We start from the raw sequence: 24836 nt of genomic DNA on the forward strand, positions 1-24836 counted from the left end.
TCCTTACACTATACTGCCTCCTGAATTTATATTTTGTCCCGCCTTGCGCTTTGAGTATTTTTTGACTTAGTGGCTAGCATTTAAAAAAATTACAAGATGTTACATGAATATCTGGATTTTTTTGTTTTCCTTAAAGTCCTGGGAGGAGGTCTGTCGCCACTGGGCCTGCATTCCCACGTGGTAGCATCTGGCGGGTTCCAGCTGACCACAGTGCCCATCATTTCTTGTTCTCTTACCGTCACCTTTCCCTCGCTCACCCATTGGCATCACCCACCTGGCCCTGTGGGCATGTCAGTCTGTGACATGGCCCCTGGTGTAGAATCGTAGAAACTAACTTTTGAAGGCTAACACAAAGACTACAGTCGATCCTTGAGCAACATGGGGGTTAGGGGTGCTGACCCCTTGCACAGTCAAAAATGCGTGTATAACTTTTGACTCCCCAGAACTTAACCACTAATAGCCTGTTGTTGACCAGAAGCCTTACTGATAACCTAAACAATTAACATGTATTTTGTATGTTAGATGTATTATGTACTGTATTCTCACAATAAAGAGAAAAGAAAATGTTACTAAGAAGATCATAAGGAAAAGAAGATACATTTACAGTCCTGTACTGTATTTATCAAAAATACTCTGTGTGTAAGTGAAGGCATGCAGTTCAGACTCTGCTGTTCAAGGGTCAGCTGTATTTTGATCTGCTCCTTCGTTTTATAAGACGATGTGCCTTCTTTTGTTTTACTTCTATATTGAGTGTATATACAAAGAGATGAAGTTGCTGCTTATCCTGCTCAGAGTACTAAATCCTTTGGTTTGGATCTTGTAGACTTTTTTTGGTGCTTATATAAATGTATGTCTTTGTTATGTGATACAGGTAATTTTTAACAGGTTTTTATTTAAATCGCAGTTAGTTAACACATGGCCTGATACGAGTTCCAGGTGTACAGTGTAGTGACTCAGCACTTCCATAAACACCCCGTGCTCATCACAAGTGCACTCCTTTTTTTTTAATGATAATGCTGTATTTATTCTGGGACTGATGGGTTGTCCCCCCTGCCCCCATGTTGGTGTAGTTAGCTGTGCTTCAGTTCCATTTAACAACTACATGGTATTCCATCATATGAATGTACCATAGCCTGTTTAACCATTTTACTGTCTTGTTTAAATCCCACCCTCTTCCTCTGGCACCCATCCACCTGTTCCCTGTGCCTCCCAGGACAGTTTTGTTTTGCTTTGTTTTTACATTCCACATATGAGTGAGATCATATGGTGTTGGTCTTTGTGTGACTTACTTCACTCAGGAAAATGTCTTCAGGGTTCACCCTTGTTGTCACAAATGGCAGGATTTCCTTCTTTTTTTTGTGACTGAATAATATTCCATTTTGCATATATATAAAATCTCACGCTTCCTTTATCCATTCACCCACTGGTGGACACTTAGGTTGTTTCCATATCTTGGCTATTGTACATAGTGCTGCAGTGAACACACTGGGGGCAGATTCCTCTTCGTGTTAGTGTTTTCATTTTCTTTGGATAAATACACAGAAGTGAAATTTGCAGATCAGATGGTGGTAGGTCTATTTTTAATTTTTTGAGGAACATCCCTATACTGTTTTCCATGGTGGCTGCATCAATTTACATCCCCACCGACAGTGCACAAGCCTTCCCTTTCCTCCACATCCTCGCCAACACTTGTTACTTCTTATCCTTTTGATAATAGCCATTCAATAAGTGTGAGGTGATATCTTATTGTGGTTTTGTTTTGCATTTCCCTGATGATTATAACCACGTCACTCTTAAGGGACACTTAACTTTTAATAGTGCAGCCAAGAGTATTGTGTACATTCCCCTTTATAAACTTACTTCATTGTTCTCGTAAGAATGATTAATTGAAATGGAATTGTGAGCTCGTTGTGCATGCACATTTAAATCTTTGATAGACACTGCCAACTTGCCCTTCAAAATAGCTTTATTCATGTTTACTTTACCTGACAGTGGAGGAGAAATCCCATTAGTCCTCAGTTTTGCAACCATGATCAGTAAAAACTGTAATTTCCTTTTAGTCTTTCATTCTCCTCACTTTTAGTGACATTGAGCCCGTTGTCAAGTTTATAGGCCGCATATATGTCTTCTTTGAATTTCCTTTTTCCTCATTTTATTCATTTTCTATTTTTATTATTATAATCTTGATCTGTTGGAGTTATTTATATTTTATGGATATTCATTTTTTATTATGGCTCTACATCTTTTTTTCAAACTGTCTTTTAACTTGTTTATGATGTTTTTCCCTACACAGAAACTTAAAATTTTTATTATAGCCTTCATCACCTTATTTTGTGTGTAGTCCAAGCTTATAAAACGTTCTGTATTTTTTCCTAATTGTTTTTACATAGTTCAGGAAAATTTTGTTAAGAAAAATACCAAACCCATGTAAAACTAGACAGAATAATACTATGAATACCTTTGAATCTGTATCCCAGCACAGTGGTTATTAACTCCTGGCCAGTACCTACTGCCACTCCACACTTCCTCCATCATTTTGAAGAAAAGCTCAGGGATCATCATATTTTATACATTTCTCTGAAGGAAGAGGGCCTGTTCTAGAAATGTGCCGCAGTCCCATTGTCACACCTAAAATGTAGCATTAACTCCTGTGATCATCAAAGATCAAGTTAATGTTCATATTTTGATTGTGTCATAGTTATCTTGGTTTTCTTTGAAAAACATTTAACATTTTAAATCATCAGTTTTCGAATATCCATCACACAAGGTAACAGTTCGTTATATTTCTTAAGTGTAAGTCCCCCTCCCTTTTTTTTGCCATATGTTTATTGAACAACCTGGGCCTTTTACCCTGTGGAGTCTCCCACAGTCTGAATTTTGGTAAATGGACCTACAGGTGTCCTATTATGTGTTTCCTTTTTCTCTTTGTTCTGTGTAAAGTGACTGTAAGGTCTAGTGGCTTGATCAGATTCAGGATTTCTTGATTGATTGGTTGATTAATGGCATTAGTACTACTTCATCGGGACACACAGAATGTACGACTGTCTCTCTGAGACGTTCCCATCCTTAGGGAACAGCCCTTTGGGGATATGCCCTCAAATTACTGTGTTTTAAAGATGCTTGAATAATTCTTCATGGTTATGCCACCAACTGGACATGTAATTAGATTCTCTTCTTTTTTTGGCTATATATTTAAAATAACAGCTGTATTGAGACAGAGTTCACATACCATGATATTCACCATTTTGAAGTGTTGAGTTCAGGGGTTTTTACTGTATTCAGGGCCGTGTAATCATCAACGCCACGTAACCTGGGAACATCTTCAGCATCCCTGCGCGAGGCCCGCGAAGTTAGCTGCCCTCCAGTCTTTCCACCCGCCACCTGCAGCCCTGAGCAACCCCTTACCTGTTTTCTGTCTCTTTATATTTGCCTATTCTGGCCATTTCCTGTAAATGGAATCCTCTAGTGGTCTCTCAGGATTGGCTTTTTTCACGCCACCCACGTTGTGGTTGTATCAATGCGCCATTCGTCTGTGTGGCTGAATAATACCCACTCAAATGTGGGTGTCCCACATTTTCTTCACCCACTCAGAGATCTCTTATGTGTATTTTTTATTTTTAGGTTTTGCTTTTTAACCTTAATTTTGCAAGAGTTATGAGAAATGCTTTGTTTTAAGAGAAAAATCTATGGAATAATATATTTTCAAGGAAATCTGATTTCTCTGATAAAGGTATTATGCTTTAAGATTATGTTTTATTCTTCCATTTTCTAATATAAGCTGTGTATGCAGTTTTCTTTATTTACTTTTAATATATGGCAAGTGTATTTTTACCCCTTAAGGTTATACTTACATTAATATCTTTGTATAATATACTTACTGCTCTCTCTCGCCCCAACATTTTTTTTAATGTTTATTTATTTTAGAGAGAGACAGAGGGTGAGTGGGCGAGGGGCAGAGAGAGAGAAGGAGACACAATCTGAAGCAGGCTCCAGGCTCCGTGCTGTCAGCACAGAGCCCGACACAGAACTTGAACTCATGAACCGGGAGATCATGTCCTGAGCTGAAGTCAGACACTTAACCTGAGCCACCCAGGTGCCCCAGCCCAACATTTTTTTTGTTGTTATTTGTGGGTTCTCAACTATGAGGATATTGGAATTACCCTTTTTTTTAAAGCCAGGTTTTCATTTGAAGTAATTTTTCTTTTACGTCCAGTGAAATGCTAAGAAATTGCATATGCCCGCCACCCCCCCGCCCCGGCCCCCCAGGTTGTGATCCTTGCGGTGTTTCAACAATATAGCCGTTACTGACCACACTTTCTCCCTTACATTATCCCCTCCTTTCAGTTCTGGGGGAGTATGTGTGTGAGTTTCGATAGACAGACATAGAGAAGTAGACAGAGATTGAGATTTAGATACAAAGTTTTTGGCTTTTTTAAAAATTTTTGAGACTCATATTTTGATTTTTGTTAATGGTCTCCTGAGTCATTTTGTTCCATAGTAGTCCTCAGTAAGGGTTCAGAAAAACAGCGTTTTCTGTGTTCTTGAATTTTCCAAACAGTTTGTGGCATTTACTCTTGCAAGTCTATTTGGCTATAAAATCTTTGGCCTATATTTTCTTTCCTTGAAGAAGTTTGATATATATAATGCTTTTGTCTTTTGGCCTGCAGCATGGAGGTTGGGAAGTCTGATGACAATACATTTTTGTTTCTACTTGTAAGACCTTTGTTCACCTGTATTATTTATTTATTTATAACCTGGAGGCCCAAAGGATCGTTGTGTTGTTGTTGTTGTTGTTTTCTTTTTCTTCAAACTCCAACTAGTTTACTTGGTGTTGGTTTTTCCACATTGGTATTTTTGAATACATGGTGCCATTTTAATATATTATTTCAGGTTTTGTTTGGTTTTTATCTGTTTTTTTTTTTTAATTTCAAGTGAATTTCTTATTGTTTTAACTTTTTTCTGTTTCATTGATTTGGTTTTCTTCTCTGGGAACCACTGCTGTATATGTTTTGGACCTACTTTCCCTCTCTTCTCTGTCCCTTTATTTCAAATCTTCTTTCCTTTTCCTTTTCCTTTTCCTTTTCCTTTTCCTTTCCTTTCCTTTCCTTTCCTTTCTCTTTTCTTTTCTTTTCTTTTCTTTTCTTTTCTTTTCTTTTCTTTTCTTTTCTTTTCTTTTCTTTCTGATATATAACATTTTCTTCATTTTTACCTCCTGTTTCTGTGAAGCCATGATCTGTTCTGTTTGTGTTCATGTTCCTGCTAGTTTGTTTTCTGTTTTTGAAATGATGAAAAATTATCTTCTGAGTACTATCACTTTGAGTTCTTCTAATTTTAATTTATGTTGTTCTTTTATATCTTCTGTGGTTTTCTTAATTTCTTTCAGCATTTTTTTTGAAAATTGGGCCACAGCTCTGTTTAGTGGGCGTGTCTTTCTGGCATGTTTTCTTTGTCCGTATAGTGGTTCAGCTCACTCTTTCTCTGCTTAATAACCTTGTATGGATTCCAGCCCTAGTGGGTTCTAGTGCTGTCCTTTCCTCTTGCTCTTTTTTAAACATTTGTTTTCATGGACTTTAAGGAAAGAGAGAGTTCAGAACGTGTTTAGGTTTATAGCTTTGAGCTTCTCCTGAACTGCAAAAAAATACAGTCTTTCTTTTTGAGATCTTCTGGCTGTGTTCCCCTCCCACTGCTGGACCCTCTCGCTCCTTTACGTCTCCTGTAGTTTGCAGGTCAGTTGGATTTTACTTTAGCAGGTTTGTCCTGGAAGAAGATTTTAGCGGATAGTTTTTAAGAGTCTGGGGAGCCTAAACCGCTTTGGCCCCTTTAGACCTATTACAACGCTTTCACCTCACCTGTGAATCTGGGCCCAAATTGCTTTCTTCTCACTGAAGTCCTCAAATGGAAGCAGTGAGCTTTCTATCGGATGGTCCTTGGTGACTGTGGAATTTGCCTCTTTAGGCCCATCAGACACCCTGGTAATCCCCTGGGTTTCCCCTGCACAAGTGCTGATCCTGCAGGGTCCGGAACAGGTCCTTTCTCCCCATCTCTTCTACTTTGGACTTCATGGCAATACCTCATCACCAAGTTGTATTGGACGTGTGTCTTGTTGTCCTAGTTCTGTCTGTTCTTATGGGGGAACTAAGGGAAATCAAAATTCTGCTGCCACCACTGTCTTTCCAGAATTCCTGTTATTATGTTGAGTGCCTAACTGGTCAACAGTTAGAAATGACTGGTCATTTCGACTGCCTAAAATGACAATTTCATATGGTTTAACCTAATGTATAGTTCTGTGTTTAGGTTTTAGTACGTTTGGAGTCTTTCCAAATATGTATGTTCAAAACATATTTTTATACTTACACTAATACATACTTTGGTTTCTCATATCAGGCAAGAATTTCTAAACAGCCACATAATTAAAAAAATGGTTAATTGTGACAGCATGAGGTCTAGTTATAGAGGGAGGTAAGGAGGTAATTTTTCAATTTTCTAGAACATTAGATTATCCATTATTGTCCAACTGTTTCAGCTGCTGTTTTTTTTTATGTATTAAATTATGGATAATTAGATATGTTTCTCTGCTGATCTGTTTACAGTACTTTTCTATTTTACATAAAGTAGTTTCATTAGTAAGGTCTGCCATTGTGTGGGGCAATTCTTCCCGTTAATTCTTTAAAAAACATTTTTTTTTATTAAAAAAAATTTTTTTTTAATGTTTATTCGTTAATGAGAGATAGAGACATAGCATGAGCAGGGGAAGGGCAGAGAGAGGGGGAGACACAGAATCCGAAGCAGGCTCTGGGACCTGAGCTGTCAGCACAAAGCCCGACGTGGGGCTCGAACTCACAAAGCGTGAGATCATGACCTGAGCTGAAGTCAGATGCTTAACCAACTGAGCCACCCGGGTGCCCCGTTCCCATTAATTCTTTAACAAAAATTTCTGGGCTGCTTGTATTTTTGTACATTACTTTCTTCCACATGAGTTTTATTGAATGAGTTTATTAATGCACACAAAAGGTCAGTGAGATTATGATTTGTAATTACATTGCATTTTTATTGATGTCTGTGTACGATGGAGTCAGCCCAGTTTTTGCCTGAATTGATCACAGACTTTATACCATATTTGACCCTGTATTTCTCACTGGAGGTGATAATAAATGAAGGAAATAATAACAAATAGTGCCATTCTTGCACTTTATTGCCCCTTTCCAGGTTTTTTTTTCTCATATGTTTTTTTTTTTTTTTTTTAAATTCAAATACTCCTTTCTAGAACTTGCATTATAGTCTTTAACCGAGTTATCATCCTGGAGTTGTATCTGCCTGTGTAGATTCTGCTAATTTCATGGCTTCTCACTTCCTTGGGTATTTTGTCTTAGGATCTTTATTTGGATTTACTTTTCATTTGATTAGACCTTACTATACTTCCTCAGGGTTTTTTGTAGTGAAGATAAAGGAATTGTACGTAGAGTTCTTCCTTATCTAAATAGGTTTCTTCCTTCTTCACGTTAGCGGTGTCTTGACTGTGCAAACAGCCCTCTCCATCTCCTGTTCTTTCTGCACTCATGTGATTCTTATGTTAAGCTCCTAGATCTGACTCCCGTGTCTCTATTTTTCACCCAAAATTTCTGTTTCTTTTTCTTTTGCTCTTTGTTACAGTGATAATTTCTGTAGTTACTGCCTAAGTTATTAATTTTATTCATTCTGTTCTTACTGTCTTTATTGAATTCGTTATAGAAGTCTTGGTTTGTTAAATTGTTTTTCCAGAGGACTGCAATGAGATCTTGCAGTAGAGTATTTTATGGTTCTCTCTGTTTCCTACATGAAATCAGTGTCAGCTGTTCGATTCTTCACCTTGGTTTCCTTAAAGCTGCCACTTCCTCTTCAGTGCTCAGTAGTTTTTTAACGCCTGCTCCTCCTTGGACAGGGATTGACCCGCCATGCACCACCAGGAGGAACACGTTTTCCCAGCAGCTGTGTGGGTCTGGCCGTTGGGTCTCCCAGGCGGTGTTCTCTTGCACCGTGGACAAGTAGGGATTGTTCTTCTTCCCAGCGAGCTTGCAGCATGTGGGTAAACGGGCTGGGACGCTAGGGAATGCCAAAAGAATTCTTTAGAATTTTATCATAGAAAGTTTGTGGAATTTCATAGAGCTTTACATCAGCCTTTGATCTGGTACCACTCTCTGCGCCAGAGAAAAACAAGCGTTTATATTGCCTAAAGCTTTTAAACAGACATGTCTTAACCCTAACCACGTTTATCACATTTTAAAAATGATGCACTATTTTAAATACTCTGGCCTGTTACAGAAAACTAAAGCATGTGTTAATTTAAAGGCAGAAATCTGTGTTGAGCATGAACGGATATGAGCAGAGGAGACGAGTTAAGAGTTCAGTAAAGGACAGGGAACGTAGATATGAGTGACAATGAGGCAGAATAGTTCTAATTGGTGATGTTTTAAATTGAAGAGAAATTGAGGTTTTCAAATCTTGTTGGCCTCTGTTTTCTCAATAAAAGGAGAAATGAAGGTCTTTGGATCTGATTGGTCAGGGTGATGTTGCCAGAAGTTTAAGAACGGTGGGGAAGCTCCAAACTCCCTGTTTTATGAGGAACAGCATAAGGCATTGGATGGAGTAACTGTAAGAAAGGGGAGTGACACTGAGATTCCCAGGGGTATCAAATAACATTTGAGTGGGACCAGCCAGGTCAAGTTTAGAAATTTTTTATATAGCTTGGGAGAGCAACGGACAGAGGAATTGGTAGAATCAGCTAGTTTTTATGTTTATGTAAGTGGCTCCCTGGTAATCTTTCTCAGATTTTAATAATTTCTGGTTTTCTCAGTCTAGAGATAGTTGTGGATAGTACTGTATCTAACCCTAAAAGTAAAGTGTTGTAATCAGTTTAAGTGTGATGATAAAATTTGTGATGAAAATGATGAACTTGGTAGTTTTTCCACTATGCTTTTTTGATAAAAATGTCATAGTTTGGTATTAGTTCTTGTTAGGATTTTCTTTTACTTTTAGAACTGCTTGGGTCTATGTTAAACACGTTGAATTATTCTAAAGATTATCTTACCTGTAAAATTGTGACTTTTGTAGGTTTGCCAGCAAATTATAGGGAATAATAGTTACAACCACAACCATAGCATCTCCTTTTGTATGCTCCTGTAACTTTTGTTGAATTTTTGTTCTAGTTTTCCGAATTTCCAGACCCCATGTGGGGTTCAGATTATGTGCAGTTATCCAGGACGCCATGTTCCTCGGAGCAGAAATGCAGCACTGTGTCGTGGGATGAACTCCAGTCCATGGACTTGCCCTCATTCGAACCTGCCTTCCTGGTCCTCTGTCGAGTCCTTCTGAATGTCATACATGAGTGTCTGAAGTTAAGATTGGAGCAGAGGCCTGCTGGAGAACCGTCTCTCTTGAGTATTAAGCAGGTCTGTTTCCAAGACTGATTAAAAAAAGTTGGCAATTATTATGCTATTCTACAGGCTTATAGTCTTTATTTTGAGGATTTTTTAAAATTGTTGCAAATAGCGAAAAATGAGTGCATGTTGGTGTTGTTAAGCTGCTCTTTTTAGGGTAATTTCAAACGTTCTTTGCATGTAGTCCTCAAAGAGAAGACTGTGGTTCACCTTCCTGCCATCACTTTCTTGTTCCGGAAGGATATAGAAGGATGGTGGTGGAATGGCGTAGCCTCCCAACATTAGCCGTTGAAGGCTGGGAGCTTAAAATTCACTCAGGAGAAGTAGTTTAAGTTCCTTACACTTATTTTCTTGTCCTAGTGAAGCTACCTGCAAACAGATCATTCATTGTCTTTAGAGTGTGCAGCTGGGAGATGTTTGGACTCTTTGCTCGTGTAGACAGTTGCATGGTTTAAATAGTAATGACAGCTTCTGCTTTCTTGTTTTTTATCAATTTTGGATGGGATTTTCTAGGGAGTTTGATACTCCACAGGTGACAGGAAGGGCTGGAAGCAGTTGTATCTAGCACGGTGAATGCTGGTGAGTGTTTGTATTCGTACTTTATGGTATTAACCATACGGATATCCACTATACAAGATAAATAATTCCGATTGGGGGAGGAGGGAAGGTATGTTTTTGTCAACTGTGCTTGTCTGTCCCCTGGGGATGGAAGGGGGATGATGGGATGGCACCTGGGGACAAGCACAGGTCATCGGATAGGCACAGAATAGGACTTGACTTTGGTGGTGTGGCTCGGAGAAGGCATGACTCATTGTTGTTGCCGCTTGGGTTCCTGGGTTCCTGGGTTCCTGCCCAGCACCGGCCAGAGAGTGTTCTTCTCTCCCTCGCTCTGCTGCTCGCTGCCCGCTGTGGCCGTGGCCGTGCCTCTCACTTGTCCACCTGTTGCAGTGGTAATTTAGCAGGCTTTAGCAGGCCTGGGTATATACTGACTTCCTTTCTCACAAAACGAATATTCAGGAATATAACCTGGTAAAAACAAGGCAGAGTTTACTTTTTGCTAGTGGGGCTCTTATGAAGATGAAACAGTAGTTTATGTTAAAATGTTTTTAAAAATAAAAAAACAAAACTTAGATGAATGTAGTATTGCTAGAATCAAAATAGAACAAGTTTTGGCTTAGATCATTCAAAGATTCGGTTATAAGCACCTAAGTGACATCTTTAACCGAGAAATGTACATCTGAACAGAACAGCTTTTAGTAGATGTCACTCTAGCCGTGGCTCCCTGATAGTGAGTAATTACTTTTAGAACCGTTTGAAGGGGAATTTGTGTGTATAAAGGCAATCTGTATTAATTTTGGAATATTTGACAAGTACAGAAAATGATGCAGACAAAATGAGAATTATCCTATGATGCTGCCCCTCAGAGAGGACCACTGTAACTATTTCGGTGTATTTGTGTCCACCTGTTCATCCCACACATACAAATAAAAGAAAAGGAGATGAGTTTTTACCCTTAAATATTGTTCAAAAAAAGATTTCAGATGGCTAAAGCAGTGCTCTGCTATCTAGGTACATCGTATTTATGGAATCCACATTGCTTTAAGCAATACTGTGATAATCTAGCGAGATGCCGTGATGGAAGGGCTGGAGGGCCAGTGACCTCATCCCGTCTCCCTCCCTCCTGTCCCGCTGCCTCCTGGGCCTAGTGTGTGGGGTCACTCATCTGTTTGTTTAGTTTTGTTTTCCCTTGACCTCTGTCTGTTTTCATCAAATTGATCTTAGGTTTGATTTTCGTGATTATTAGAGGCTTCTGATGGTAAAGGCCACAAATCACGTAGTTACTGTACTAAATTACCGCAAAGATTGTCATGCCCTGTGGGATGTAGGTGTATTTGAATCTTTACTATGTTTTTGGTTAAAAATAAGCAGTTTCATTAGGAGAGTTTTCTATCCGTTGTCTTATATGATGCAAAATCGTAGAAAAATAGACCTTACTGTGTGGGATGTCTCTTCTGTATAACTTTATTTGTAGGGGAACGTATTGTCACAAATCGGCGTTTGCCTGTCTGGTACTCTCCCTGTGTATTCATGCTGTAATAGTAAATACTTATTTTCGGTTTTTGGTTCCTAATCAAGACTGCTAAGATATGTATATGAACGGAGCTGATAAAGAGTTGGAAACACTTTAGGACTTGGAGACTTCTTGAGGATTCAGGTGGGAGGTGTGTGGGCTGACAGATGGCGCGGCCCTGGTGTGCGACGTCACAGAAGGTGTGTGTGCTCCCGCAGCTGGTGAGGGAGTGTAAGGAGGTGCTGAAGGGCGGCCTTCTGATGAAGCAGTACTACCAGTTCATGCTGCACGAGGTTCTGGACGACCTGGAGAAGACCGACTGCAACATCGATGCCTTCGAGGAGGACCTGCACAAAATGCTGATGGTGAGGCCCAGTGGGGGGTTTCTCAGCTGCACGGGGGGCGGGGGGGGGGGAGAGGGAGAGGGAGGGGGCAGTCTTTAACCTGATTCTTTTCATCTAGTATTGGATTACGTTTGTGTCTCCTAAATCCACGTTTTAAAAAACGCCCAAGGGTTTTTGCATTAGAATTTTTGGCGAAGCTTACCCTATTTTGTTAACTGTAAGACTCTTCATCTTAGAGCAGAACGGCCCAGAAATGGAGTCATAGTCTGGTCCTATTTTATTGAGCCATCTGTTCTTAGCTGTTCTGCAATGTGTGGCCGGCGCCAAGACTGAGAAGACAGTAGTGACAGTTAGAGGCTCCTAGTCTGGCTGGGCCCTGGGCGTGAGCGCTAGGTGCCTGGGCGGGACTCTGAAATGCGGTGACCACTTGGAGACGGGTCACCTAAATTAGCTTGGGGACGTTTGGGAGCCAGAGTTCGCCTAGGAACTGGGCCCATTTGAGGAATTACAATGGGATTTGGCAGGAGCAGACCTGCCCAGAGGAGCTCCCCAGTCCTTACACCATGTGAGTTGTGTGCACGCACACACGTTGTAACCCCTGTCCTGTTGTTCCGATTATTCACTCCTGGTGGACGTATCCTTTTACCTTAGGTGCCTGTTTAAGACTTACTTGCAAGGTTTGCTTTTCTCTGGAAGCTTTATCTGACAATTTCAGTCTTTAACGTGCCTCCGTCGACACCTTCTCTGAACTCTACGCAGTCATGGTTAGAGCTGTGCGGTGAAATATGCAATGATACACCATTTCTCTGCTCTCAGGTTTCCCAGACTACTGAAAGCGTCATCAGCCAGCGGCTGTAGCCTGGAGTTACTTTGTCTTCCATGATGTCTGGTAGAGGATAGTGTGTAGCCAGTACCTGTTGGATTGAGTCGGGCATATGCACAGATGATTCTGTAACCTGGCAGGTTGATGAAACAATACAAGAATGACCATGCTTGTGGGTATTTGGGGAAGGTTTTCAAGACATATTTTGCATGCCGTTTCGCCGTGTCCTGTGTCAGGGTGGCTGCAGCACCTCCAGGGACCACCCCCAATTTCTAGGCTAGAAGAAAAGAGAAGGGCAGAAGGGGAAAAGTGTCCTTGCCAGCTAAGTCCAGAGCAGTGAACGCTCTCCTGGAAGCCACACCCACCACCTTTCCTCTGCATCGTATTGACCAAACCTATGGCGTGGCCTCTTGACTGTGGCAGAGGCTGGGGATTCAAATGTTTAGCTTTCCAGTTGCTACAGCAGAAGGATAGAAAGGGGGGCGCCTGGGTGGCTCAGTTGGTTGAGCGTCCGACTTCGGCTCAGGTCATGGTCTCGTGGTCTGTGCATTTGAGCCCCGCGTCAGGCTCTGTGCTGACAGCTCGGAGCCTGGAGCCTGCTTTGGAATCTGTGTCTCCCTCTCTCTGCCCATCCCCTGCTAGTGCTCTGTCTGTCTCTCTCTCTCTCTCTCTCTCTCTCTGTCAAAAATAAATAAACATTAAAAAAAATAAAAAAAAAAAGAAAGAAGGAGGTGGCTAGGAGGGGGACTTATAATATCTGGTGCATTACAAGAAAGAATTTTGAGTTTGAAATTATTTCTTAATTGGGGTGAATGCATAAAAGACCAGAGTGTGTAACCTGGCTACATTTTGAAATACAGTGTATTTCTTAGGTCAGAAAAGTCTTTATCATTGAAAAGTCATGATAAAAAAACAAATGCAAATTATTTTTTCTCTTTCTCTCAATGGATGGTTAAACCAGGAGTTTAAAAAGACAAAAAGCTTCCCAAACTGTCTTTGGTGGTTTCACAAAGGCACACACAGCAAGCACCCTTATCAGTGCGGTCACTGAGGCAGGAAGGGTAAGAGGCAGGTGGGCAGGGTGTGCCCTCGGGCCATTCAGTGCCGGAGTCCGGAGTCCGCAGTCCGAGGTGTGCCTGTGGGATATCTGAAGGCCAGGTGAAGGGAATACCCAAATTCGCAGCAGCTCCTCAGAGCTCTAAGTACTTAGGACTTTGTTTTGGTTTTGCTACAATGATCTGTGTGAGACAAGATCTCCCTTAGTTTCATCTCCATGACTTCACAGATGAAGAGCTGGAAGTTATCAGCGGTTTTAAACTTGTGCCCGAAGTGCGCTCAGTGGCTAATGCCACGGGCCTGTTTTGACATCTGGGGGAACCCAAACACAATCGGTGTGTTCGTTAGAAAGGAAGGAGGGAATGGTCTTTGGATGGCCAACTGCATCGTGTTTGCCACACACCCTCCTCTTGAAACTCAAAAACAGCAAAAGGAATGGCGAGTAAAGAAAAAAACTCCGTGTTCAGCAAAGGAGAAAATTTGGCACACCGTTCTCCTCTCCTTGCCTGACCAAGGGACCGTTACGGTTATTTGCCTTGAAGTTTGGACTCACGTGAGGGTAGACGCAAGCTCTGAGTATCTCACAGCCCGTCCAGGGATCCGTTGGAGCGGTGGTGTGTGGGGGTGTGAGCGGTCCAGGGAGAGGCTGGAGGGGTCCCCGCGGAGGGCTTGTCGGTGGCCTGCCTGCAAGACAGAGGAGGAGCAGGCACGCTTGTGTTGTCCGAACATATCCCGCTGCTGAGGAGGGTGACGGGAGGCAGTGGTGAGCAGGCCGTGATGCGGAACGTCGGTGACTTTGGGGGCTTTACTCCGCGTTTCGTCATCGTCCTGACGCGGAAAACTGAAGCCCTCATGCGAGCAGGTCCGGGGACGTGACTTGGTGAGCGTTTGCTTGAGGCAGCAAACCAGATTGAAGCTATAAACCGTCCCAGCTCACTTCTCTGGCCCTGGCCTTAGAAGTAACCAGAGCAGTGGACAGGAGAGAGATGGAGGAACGTGTCACAGATCTAAGGAAGCCACGGAAAAAGAACTTACAAGGAATGAAAACGCGATAGTGAGGAGCGAGACGTGGCCGTTGTAGAAGACGCAGGAGGGAGAGGGGAGACGTGTGCAGCCGGTGTTCCTGCTGGGGTGCAGCTTGTACCCCGATAGTGAAGACTGTGGGTCCAGCGAGAGCTCTTAAATAGAACTTATTGGAGGCCATTTGAAAGCCTTGGGGATTGACTTTGTGGAGGGAGACAGATGAACAAAATGATGCACGTATGAGAGGAGAGGGAACTCGATACTGTGAGCTTCCGCAGATGCCATGAGGAGGCGGGTCTCGAAACCCAAGTGTTGAGATTGGGAGGACGCTTCGCTCGGCCGCCGCTGGGAGGAGATGTCACGTGGCCGTGTGTGTTTGGGGTGGAGAAGGTGAGGGATCCTGTATCTAATGACTTCTTTTCGTTAGGAGGGCTGACATAGATCATCTGCTGAGAAGGGCTGAGGGTGGGCATTGGCAGTCTGAGGAAAATGGAGGGGTTTCAAAGTGCGGTCGTAGAGAGAAGGAAAACGGGTCGAGTGGAGACAGAAGTATTGCGCGCACCACGTGGTCGGGATCGCGATGTGTAGAGCAGGGGCTCCTCCCTGTCCCGCGACCCTCACGACCCTCAGCTTCTTGATGAGGGTGTGGGGCGTGGACTTGTTGGGCTCACCGTGCTTTGGGGATCTGGCAGGTGAGCTGAAGAGGGAGGGGTGGCAGGGTGGGGGGCGGCCGGGGTGTGGAGAGCTGACCGTGTGGGCTCTAAGCCAAAAAAGGAGGAGAGGGAGTGAAGGAAGGGAGTAGCGAACTGGAGGAGGAAGAGAAACGCATGGACTGGAGTTCACATAAGGTTTCCATACGAGAATGGTCATGGTGGTGGTAGTTGAACAGAAAACTGGAATGAGGAGAGGAGGTTTTAGAATCAGGCGTTTGGATGGGTGATCTGAGGCCTGGAGATACTCTGTAATGACAAGATCTGGGATGAAACATCATGTGGTGGCTGAGTCCGGGATGGAGAGAAGACTGTGTTGGACACCAGAGAGGGACAGGATGACAGCAGTGGGAAATCAGTAGGTGACCGTATGAACAAAGGGTTCACGAGGATGCCAACTGCTTCCGGCCTTTGGGTACGCGGTCACACGGGCGCCCCGTGACGGGGCTGTAAGGGAGAGGTGCACTCCTCGGGAGACGGCCGGGCATGAGCGAAGCCGGGGAGAAGAGAGCAGCACCCTGAGAAGCCAAAGGGGGTCCTGGCCTCGTATTTAAGGGTTTGTGTCATTTGGACGCGATGGTGGTAGACCCACAGATTAGGTAGGTTCCACGTACCCAGACAGCTGTGTTCACAACAGACCCCAGACTGCAGATTCACACCCCGCAGGCTGGCTGGGGGAGCCCAGAGGCATCCAGAGACACAACAGAAGACGGTTTTCTGAAAGCAAGACCTGAAATTTACCTCCCGAAAATTAGTACCGGATTTCAGAAAACATTCACTCCAGTGAACACGAAGATGTAGCCTGGGGAAGTCACTGAGATCCGAGACTGGATCTAGAATCCCGTATATATCCGGGCGAGAAAAAGCAAGTCACCTCAGGGCGTGAGGAGAGCGGGGACAGCGGGAGACGTGGCTGGCATCAGGTTTCTTTGTTCGAACAACACGCAAGGGCAGACAGTAGTCCGGGAGCAATGCCTGAAACCTTCTGAAGCGGAGAACGTGTAATTCAGGCATTTTATACTCAGTCAAGTTGTCCTCTCGGTAGGAGAATCCACAGTGAGTTTTTGTCATCTAATAATTGTGAACCTGTCTTGAGAAAAGCTAATTGACAGTAAAACCCTGGGAAGCAGCAGATACATCAAAATAAGGATGTAGGGACGGGAGAGCTGTTGCATAGGATTTGTGGTGGACGTAAACCCCATTTCAGAAGACCTGGGTATTTTGATTAGATACCATAACTTATATATCATACATCTTGAAAAAAACCATGTCATAAAAATCCGGGTGTCAGGAAGGGATGGTGGCGAAAAGTGTGCTCTTTTCCTCTCAACACGGAAGATACTGTCCAAAGTTAAATTAGGTGATTCAACAAGTAAAGATCCCAACCTCTTAAAGGAATAATTTCATAATATATTAATAAGGAAATTTTCTGGGTATTATTATTTTGGTTTTTGTTTGTGTGTTTTTTTACTTCTGTGTACATTGTGAACATTTTATTTTCTTGGTAATTTGAGGGGATTATAAATAATGTGTTAAATTGCCAAGGAGTTGAGTTGCACAGTTTAAGAGAAGTGCCCATTCAGACCTCGGTGATGCAATGAAGGCCTCGGTGATGCAATGAAGGATCTTGCTTCTCGCAGGGCTACGTGCCTCAACGTCCCCTCCACTTTGCCCTTCTCATTTGTGGCTTTCAGGTCAGCAGAGGTGAACGCTGTGAGCTGCTGAGTTCTGTTCTCAACTGTCTCCCTTTATGTTTCTTTATTTAAGGTGTATTTTGATTACATGAGAAGCTGGATCCAAATGCTACAGCAGTTACCTCAGGCATCCCATAGTTTAAAAAATCTGTTAGAAGAAGAATGGAATTTCACCAAAGAAATAACCCATTACATCCGGGGAGGAGAAGCACAGGCCGGCAAACTTTTCTGGTAGGACCCTTGTGCTCCTGAGCGTGCCCGCCCATTCGCGCCCCCCGCCCCCCACCCTGTTCTCTGCGACATGTGTACCTGCTCAGTTACATGAAGGTGACAAGCAGTCACACGTGCGCATGTGCCTCTCTCCCGAGTTTTGTTGTCCTGGGAGCCAGGCTGCTCAGCGGGGGGTGTGTGGGGACATTTGGCACCTTCCAGAAACAGTTTTGCTTGTAGTGACTGGGCGGTGCTCCTGATTAGAGGCCGGCGACACTGCTGAACATCCTGCAGTGCACGGGACAGCCCCCAAACCACAAATTCTCCCCCCAAAATGCCAGTTGAGAAGTTGAGGAACCCCTGCCTTAGCGGAAACGCTCTGAGGCCCCTGAAGGGCGGCTCAGACCGGAGGCCCCGGGTGTCCCAGCCTTGGCAGGGTGCTGGGAACCTCAGGCGTGTGTCTCACCCACGTCCCTTCTCCAGGAGCTGAGTGCCCAAGGTGGCGTCCCCGCTGCCGGCCCCTCGGCTCTCGACTCGGCTGCTGGGGGTCAGTGCCGCCCCCTCTCACTTGCCCCATCAGCCATTTCATTTCCTCTGTCCCCTCGTAGAAGTCCTCGTGTGCTCAGCCCAGCTTCCCCTCTGTCGTGTGGGTCGTGAGGACCGCAGCTCTCCCGGGTTCCCCTCCAGCCTCACAGGGCATCGCTGTCGCCCACCCCCCCCCATCTGTGTCCCGTGCGCAGGGCCTCAGAATCCCTCTCCTGCCCTGACCGTCCTCTCTCCCTGGATTGTGAGTGAGCGGCTCACTCTCCGACCTCCCCGGCCCTTCGGGCCCTGCCTTCCTGTTCCGGTTGGTTCCAGAACCAGTCAGCCTTCTTACAAAGTGCGCTCACGGCCCTTTTCAGCATCTCGCCTTCTCTTAATGTCCAGTAATTCTGCTTTGCCTGTAATTTCTTCTGTTTGCATTTTCTGTTTCCAGGCTGTCGGGCTTTGTCAAACAAATTTTTTTTTAAGAGGTTACTGTTCATTTGTGCCACATTCATGTTATGTAATTTCCCCCCAGCCTCATTTCCTCCTGTCGGTTTTTTGTTTTTATCTGTTGCTCGTCCTTTGCTGTCTGTACGCGGCAGTGTCTGAACTTCACCTTCCTGTGCCTTCTTCTGAGCAGTTCCCGACTGAGGGCCTGCCGCCACGGGCCAGGCTAGTTCTGGATGCGCACGGCAGCGGTCTCCTTCCTGGGCTGTTCCTCCCAGGTTCCCTCAGTCTCAGAGCCATCCCTGAGTCCTGTCTTTGTCTCGCACACTACCCCTGAGCCTGTCGCTGGTCCCTTCAGGATTCATCCGCAGTCTGACCTCTGCACACCCCTCCACGTGGGCACTCCTCCCAGGCTGTCGTATCTTGCTCGAATGACTGCAGGCGCTCTCCAAGGAGACTCTCTGTTTTAGCTCTTCACCCCGTTGGTTTATTCTCAACACCACAGCCAGAATGATCTTGTTAAAGTGCACATCAGACCATTTTCTCCTCTTTTGCAAAGACTCCAGTGGCTTCCCTTCTTCCTCAGTAAAAGTGAGAGCTCCTGAACATGGCCCGTAAGGCTGGACACAGTCTGACTTTTCACTGACTCTCTGTCATCCTTCTCTGTCCCCTTCTCCAGGCCTTACCGGACAGCCACCTTGGCCTCTTTATTGTTTTTCCCGGACAGGGCATGCTCGTGCCTCCGGCCCTTTGCACTTGGTGGTTCCTCTAGTTGAACTGCTCTTCCCCCGTTATTTTCATGACCCATTTTCCGCTTCCTTTAGGTCTTTGTCTAAATGTCCCCTTCTCCATACTTAAGATGGAAATTCCTACCCACAAGTTCTCTTGGTTTCCTTTCCTCTTGTTTCTCTCCATAGCACTTAACGGAACTGCTCCATATTTTCCTTTTTTATTTTATTTCTTGGTTTTTCCTCTCTTCACTGGAGTGGTTCTTACCGGTTCCGTTCACTGCTTACTACGTAACAGATACTCAGTGCTTGTCGAGCAAACCCTTTGTGGGTATCCTCCTCCACTGCTGTTCTGAAAGCAGGTCTGTAATCAGGTCCCTTTCCCACTCAGTTTCTTTGAAGGCTGACCTCTCTGCCCAGTAACTGAAGGTGGGGCACTCGGCAGGACGTGCAAGGCCTTTCGCAGCCTGGCCGCAGCTCGCGTTCTGGGTCTCGCTCCTTTCAGATTGTGCAATTTCTTTTTGCAGCCAGACCTCTTGCTTAACACGTCTTCATGCCTTTCGATCGTATTCGTTGTTCTTCCTGGACTTTTCTTCCCCTCCTCCATTCCCTTGCTGCTAGCCTCTCTTCTCACTGCTCTCTCCCTTGCACCCCTGTGTCGCACACGCAGCTGGGTTTGGTCTCCGTCCTCTGCAAGTCCCCTGGCGCTTCCCTGTGCCGCGTCTGCCACTGTTTGTATGCTTACTCGCTCTCTTTTACCAGATAGACGCTCCTCTCTTTGAACGTAGAGGCCGGTAAACTGCTGTTGAGGCTTCACTCCACTCATTTAGATAGTTTTATACACTCGGGCTTACCCTTTTCCCTAGTGTGTGGATTGTGCACTCCACGAGGGGCATCAGCTGTGTGGAGTGTTTCGTGTTGACGGACCAGGGGAAGCTAATTGTCAGGGAAATTTGTAGAAACAGTTGCATTTAAGGAATTCACTTTGTTTTCTTATGCCGTCATTTAGTTTATAAAGCTTTTAAAAAGTATCTGGTCACAGATATATATTTGAGGCCGTTTTATGCTATTTTAGACTTTTAAGTAGAAAATTACATTTGTGTAATAATTACCTAGCTGCTCTGAATATGATTTAAAATTTTAAGGTTTATGATAAAACCGTGATAATAGAACGAAGACAGATACATGCCGTAGTTGAGATTTCCCCTTTCTCACATTAATCGGGATTTTATAGTACAAGAAAATTCTCACTATTGTTGATTCCCAAACTATTAAAACAGCTGGACTTTCAGCTTCTCATTCTAGAATTAGAACGAGGACAGTTTTTCTTCTTTGGTTTACTTTTGTACTTTTGTTCCCTTAGTGACATCGCAGGGATGCTGCTGAAGTCGACAGGAAGTTTTTTAGAGTTTGGCTTACAGGAGAGCTGTGCCGAGTTCTGGACCAGCGCCGACGACAGCAACGCTTCAGACGAAATAAGGTTGTGCCTCATTCCCTTCCCCTCCCCTTCCTTATTTCACGGACTCCTGCTCTTGGTGATGAGTCTAAAATGCACCTTGTTCAAACCGAACTGTTGGACTGTAGGGATTTCCATAGTGGATCTGAAGATTTCTGTTGTGACTGTCTTACCTGTCCTTGTCCTCTCTTAGTGAGAATTTTCTGTGGCATTTTCTTTGAAGGTGAATTTAGAATTTAGTGGCCTAATGAAAATAGTGTCTTTTGAGAAAGGGAGAAAGAGTGCAAGTTGACTAAAAATGAGTAGAGAGCATTCATCCCTGTGTCCTGGAAAGTCTCTAATCACATAATTATGTTTCTTTCTATCAGTCCATTAATACATTTAGCACATTGTCATTGTTTTTATGCATAGCTTATTCCTTCTGTTGAACTTGAAGCTTAAGTACATGAAACCATGGCTTACGCATCTGTTGCATTTCCTCCAGTTCCGAGAGATGGTATTCAGGTTGGACCATGTTGAATCGCTCTTTCTGTGGCACGTATATCAGCCGTATAGCTGTTTTGTGGCCAGTTATTAGCGATATCCTAGGATTCAAGCTTAGGAAATGCTCAAGGGAAATGACTTCTCTAGAGCTGAAATGTGTTTCTCTCACCATCCAAAATTTGATGAGAAGCACATTTTGGGTTTCAGAATACCTGGGAGGTCCTCATGCCAGAGTTAAAGAAAGAAGCGTTCACCCAGATTCTTGCCTGGGAAAGTACGAATAGCTGAGAATTAGAAGGACTCAGTCTGTAGAAGGTCCTGCAGGTTTGGGAGGTAACACGGTGGATGCAGAATAAACGGGGAGTCGGAGATGTAAGGTGGTGAACTAGAGAAGGGCTCTTAGGGTGCCCTGGTTCTTTATTAGCGGTGGATCTAAAAAGCGGGCTCGTGCGCTGGTGTGCTGGGTCTGGCTCGTGCTGGCTCGTCCTGGCTCATCCTGGCTCATCCTGGCTCATCCTGGCTCCTCCTGGCTCCGGGGAGCCGAAGTACGATCATGCACACCTGTCCCCCAGCCGTCGCTCAGTGCCGTCACGCTGGTAGCTCGCAGCCAGCCGCGAGGGGCGTATTTATGCCACAGAAATCACCAGACACCATGAAGGCAGGAACTTGAGGGGGGCCGGTTGTTAACCATTTACCAGCCCACCACTGTGTATGTTCCTTTTCAGAAAGATTCTGCACTGGGAGTCAACTTTTAGGAATTTTATCTCAAACTCCAAGAAATTAGTATAATCAAATCTTTAGAAAATTGAGCTTGCTGTTATTTGAAGGTTATTGTGTGTGCCTTACTTATGTAAAGAATACAAGTACCTTCTAGAAAACTACAAGAGAGCGAACTTCTGAGTATTTCAGACACATTCTCAGTAACTGCTTGCTCCCATGTGTCCAGTTCTCAGTCTTTGTTAATGTGGTTTGGGACTTGCTCCTCTTTGTTGCGGTTTCCTGACACAGTGTCACGGGCTCTAACTGGGTGGCGCTGACTTTGCAGGAGGTCTGTCATAGAGATTAGTCGGGCGCTGAAGGAGCTCTTCCACGAAGCCAGAGAAAGAGCCTCCAAGGCCCTCGGATTTGCCAAAATGTTGAGAAAGGTGAGTTAACAATCCTGATTGTTGAAAATGTTTCCTTTACCAACCTACCTTCCTTCCTTCCTTCCTTCCTTCCTTCCTTCCTTCCTTCCTTCCTTCCTTTTTAAAAGCTAACCCTAAAGAAGTTTCTTTGTAACTGTGATCCTTAGGACCTGGAAATAGCAGCAGAATTTGTACTTTCAGCCCCAGTCAGAGACCTTCTGGACGTTCTGAAATCAAAGCAGTATGTTAAGGTAAATATTTAAAATGCTGTAACTGGAATATTTTGCCTTTCCTGTTTTTCTCTAAAATGGACAGACTTTATCTTAATGGTCCAGATGGTAAATATTTTAGGCTTTGCTGGCTATATTGATCCCAGTAAAAAGACTTTCTTATAATTTCTCAATGAAATAATTAGAAAAACAAAGTTTTTCATATGTATTGACTTGCTTTAAGAAGGAAGATAAAGTTGAGGTGGCTCAGTCAGTTAAGCCTCTGACTTCGGCTCAGGTCATGGGCCTTAACGGTTTGTGAGTTTGAGCTTCACGTCAGGCTCTGCGCTGACAGCTTGGAGCCTGGAGCCTGCTTGGCAATCTGTGTCTCCCTCTCTCTCTGCCCCTCCACAGCTTGTGCTGTCTCTGACTTCCTCAAAAAAATGAATAAACGTTAGGGGCACCTGGGTGGCTCAGTCATTTAAGCGTCCTGCTTCAAGCTCAGGTCGCAGTCTTGTGGTTTGTGAGTTCAAGCCCCATGTCGGGCTCTGTGCTGACAGCTCAGAGCCTGGAGCCTGCTTCAGATTCTGTGTCTCCCTGTCTCTCTGCCTCTCCCCTGTTCGTGCTCTCTTTCTCTCTCAAAAATAAATAAACATTAAAAAAATTTTTTTAAATAAATGTTAAAAAAATTTTAAAAAAGAATGCAGATAAAGTCATCAAATATTCATTCATACTTTTTGTTAAAATTAGCTACACATACATCTAAAATAATGTGTGTACGATGATAATGTAAAATAACAAAATAATTATTTTAAGTGTTTTTTTTTTATGTTTTACCCTTACATTTCCTGAAACAATTTAGACTTTTTATAGGAACGTTTGCCATCAGTGGACCCCCTTTTTGAGTCACCATCTTTACTCCCATTTAAGTTGTTGGACATTTAGTATTGACAGACTCTGTGTTATGGTCTTATTACTGGAAATTTTATCCCAAGCCCACAGTTTTATCCCACCTGCATTTATGTGTGATTTGCACAACAATATCACATGCGTGTTCCTTATTAAAATGATCTTTAAAAGGCTTTTTATGATGCCCCCACCAAGAATGATTAATGAATCTGTTATTAGCATGTTTTGCCTTACTTTCTGTAAGCATCTCAAAGTAGCGCTGATTGAGGTTGTTGGAGGCCAACATTCCTCCCCTGGAGGGTATTTTTGTGCTTATACTAAAAATACGGCGGTGGGAGGGTGCTCTGTGAGTGGCTTCACCAGGCCTCTCGGGCACAGTGCTCCCGTGCTGTCCTCCCTGCCGCCTGCAGCGTGGCCCTGGATGCCCTGAGGTGCCTTCTGCGCCTTCCCCACACAGGCCGGTCCTTTTCTGTTTTTTGTTTTTGTTTTTCTTTTTAAATAACATTTCTATGTGTGACATTCCCTAGTTTAAGATTCTGGGTCATTTCTTTTGCAGGTACAGATTCCCGGCTTGGAAAACTTGCAGGTGTTTGTCCCAGACACCCTCGCTGAGAAGAGCATTATTCTTCAGTTGCTCAATGCAGCTGCGGGAAAGGACTGCTCCAAAGAGTCCGATGACGTCCTGATTGACGCGTACCTACTGCTCACCAAGCACAGCGACCGCGCCCGGGATGCCGACGATGGCTGGGCCGCGTGGGAAGCGCAGCCCGTCAAAGTCGTGCCGCAGGTGGAGACCGTCGATACCCTGAGAAGCATGCAGGTGTGTGTCAGTCGCGGCTCCCGCACCCGCTGCTCCCCACCCCCCACCTGAGGCAGCACTGGCTACTTCAAATACCTTTAGAGAAAACAAACGACCGGCTCCCGAGTGATTGGTTTAACTGCCACGGGAGTCTCCAGTGTAGACTTCCCCCCAAATGGACCTCGATGTTTTCAGAGTTTTGTAGCATGACTTGTACCAGCATATGCCTTCAAATTGTGTATGTTAAATTATACTGGAATATTTGGAGTATTTTATTGATGTCCTTACCTGGTTGAGCCGTGATCTGTGTACTCACACTCTCACAGGAGTTCTCTCGCCCGTTCAGAAGTTCCGCTTCTTCGTGTATTCTGCTTGACTTGCTTTTAGCTTCCATTTTTGTGGTGAAGCTTTTTACCTACCTCCCCGACAGGGATCCCAGGATGGTTGAAATAAGTCATTAATTACAACCTGGAAGAAACCCTCGCATGCCCTCGGCATTCAGCCTGGCCACAGTTGAGCGCACGGCTGTCTCTTCTCCACACGACCTGCTCTCTCGCTCGTGTTCTGTGTCTCTGTGAATGGTGCTCTGTCCACTCAGGTGTTTAAAGCAGAGTGTGACTGTATAGACTCGTCCTTCTACCCCCCGGTTAGTCACCAGCCCTAGCACACCCGAAGCATCTCCAGCACGTGACGCTTTCTGTGCCGTCCGGAGCCACCACCACAGTTCGATTCTGTCATCCCGGGACTGGACTGCTGCACTGTCACACTTCCAGCCACACCTTCCCTCTCCCCAAGTCTGTGTTTGTTTGGGT

The 24836-nt window shown here is 44.3% G+C and overlaps 1 protein-coding gene across 10 annotated transcripts in view; it reads left to right on the forward strand.

The window, feature by feature from the left end:
- The window catches only part of MAP3K4 (mitogen-activated protein kinase kinase kinase 4), a 113033-nt gene that overhangs the window by 60446 nt on the left and 27751 nt on the right, over positions 1-24836 (forward strand). For all 10 annotated transcript variants that reach the window (XR_013555847.2, XR_013555846.2, XM_078447544.2 and 7 more), the window contains exons 4-10: positions 9183-9425; positions 11703-11849; positions 17208-17365; positions 20408-20524; positions 22029-22128; positions 22275-22358; positions 23782-24045. Coding sequence is in view for 8 of the 10 variants with exons in the window: in XM_078447544.2 (XP_078303670.1) it covers positions 9183-9425; positions 11703-11849; positions 17208-17365; positions 20408-20524; positions 22029-22128; positions 22275-22358; positions 23782-24045 (1113 nt within the window). In the remaining 2 variants the exon portion in view is untranslated. The remainder of the gene's footprint in view (positions 1-9182; positions 9426-11702; positions 11850-17207; positions 17366-20407; positions 20525-22028; positions 22129-22274; positions 22359-23781; positions 24046-24836) is intronic.

The sequence above is a fragment of the Panthera onca genome, chromosome B2 (genome assembly GCF_046562875.1).
Source record: "Panthera onca isolate mPanOnc1 chromosome B2, mPanOnc1 haplotype 2, whole genome shotgun sequence".
In the NCBI taxonomy this organism is placed as follows: domain Eukaryota; kingdom Metazoa; phylum Chordata; class Mammalia; order Carnivora; family Felidae; genus Panthera; species Panthera onca.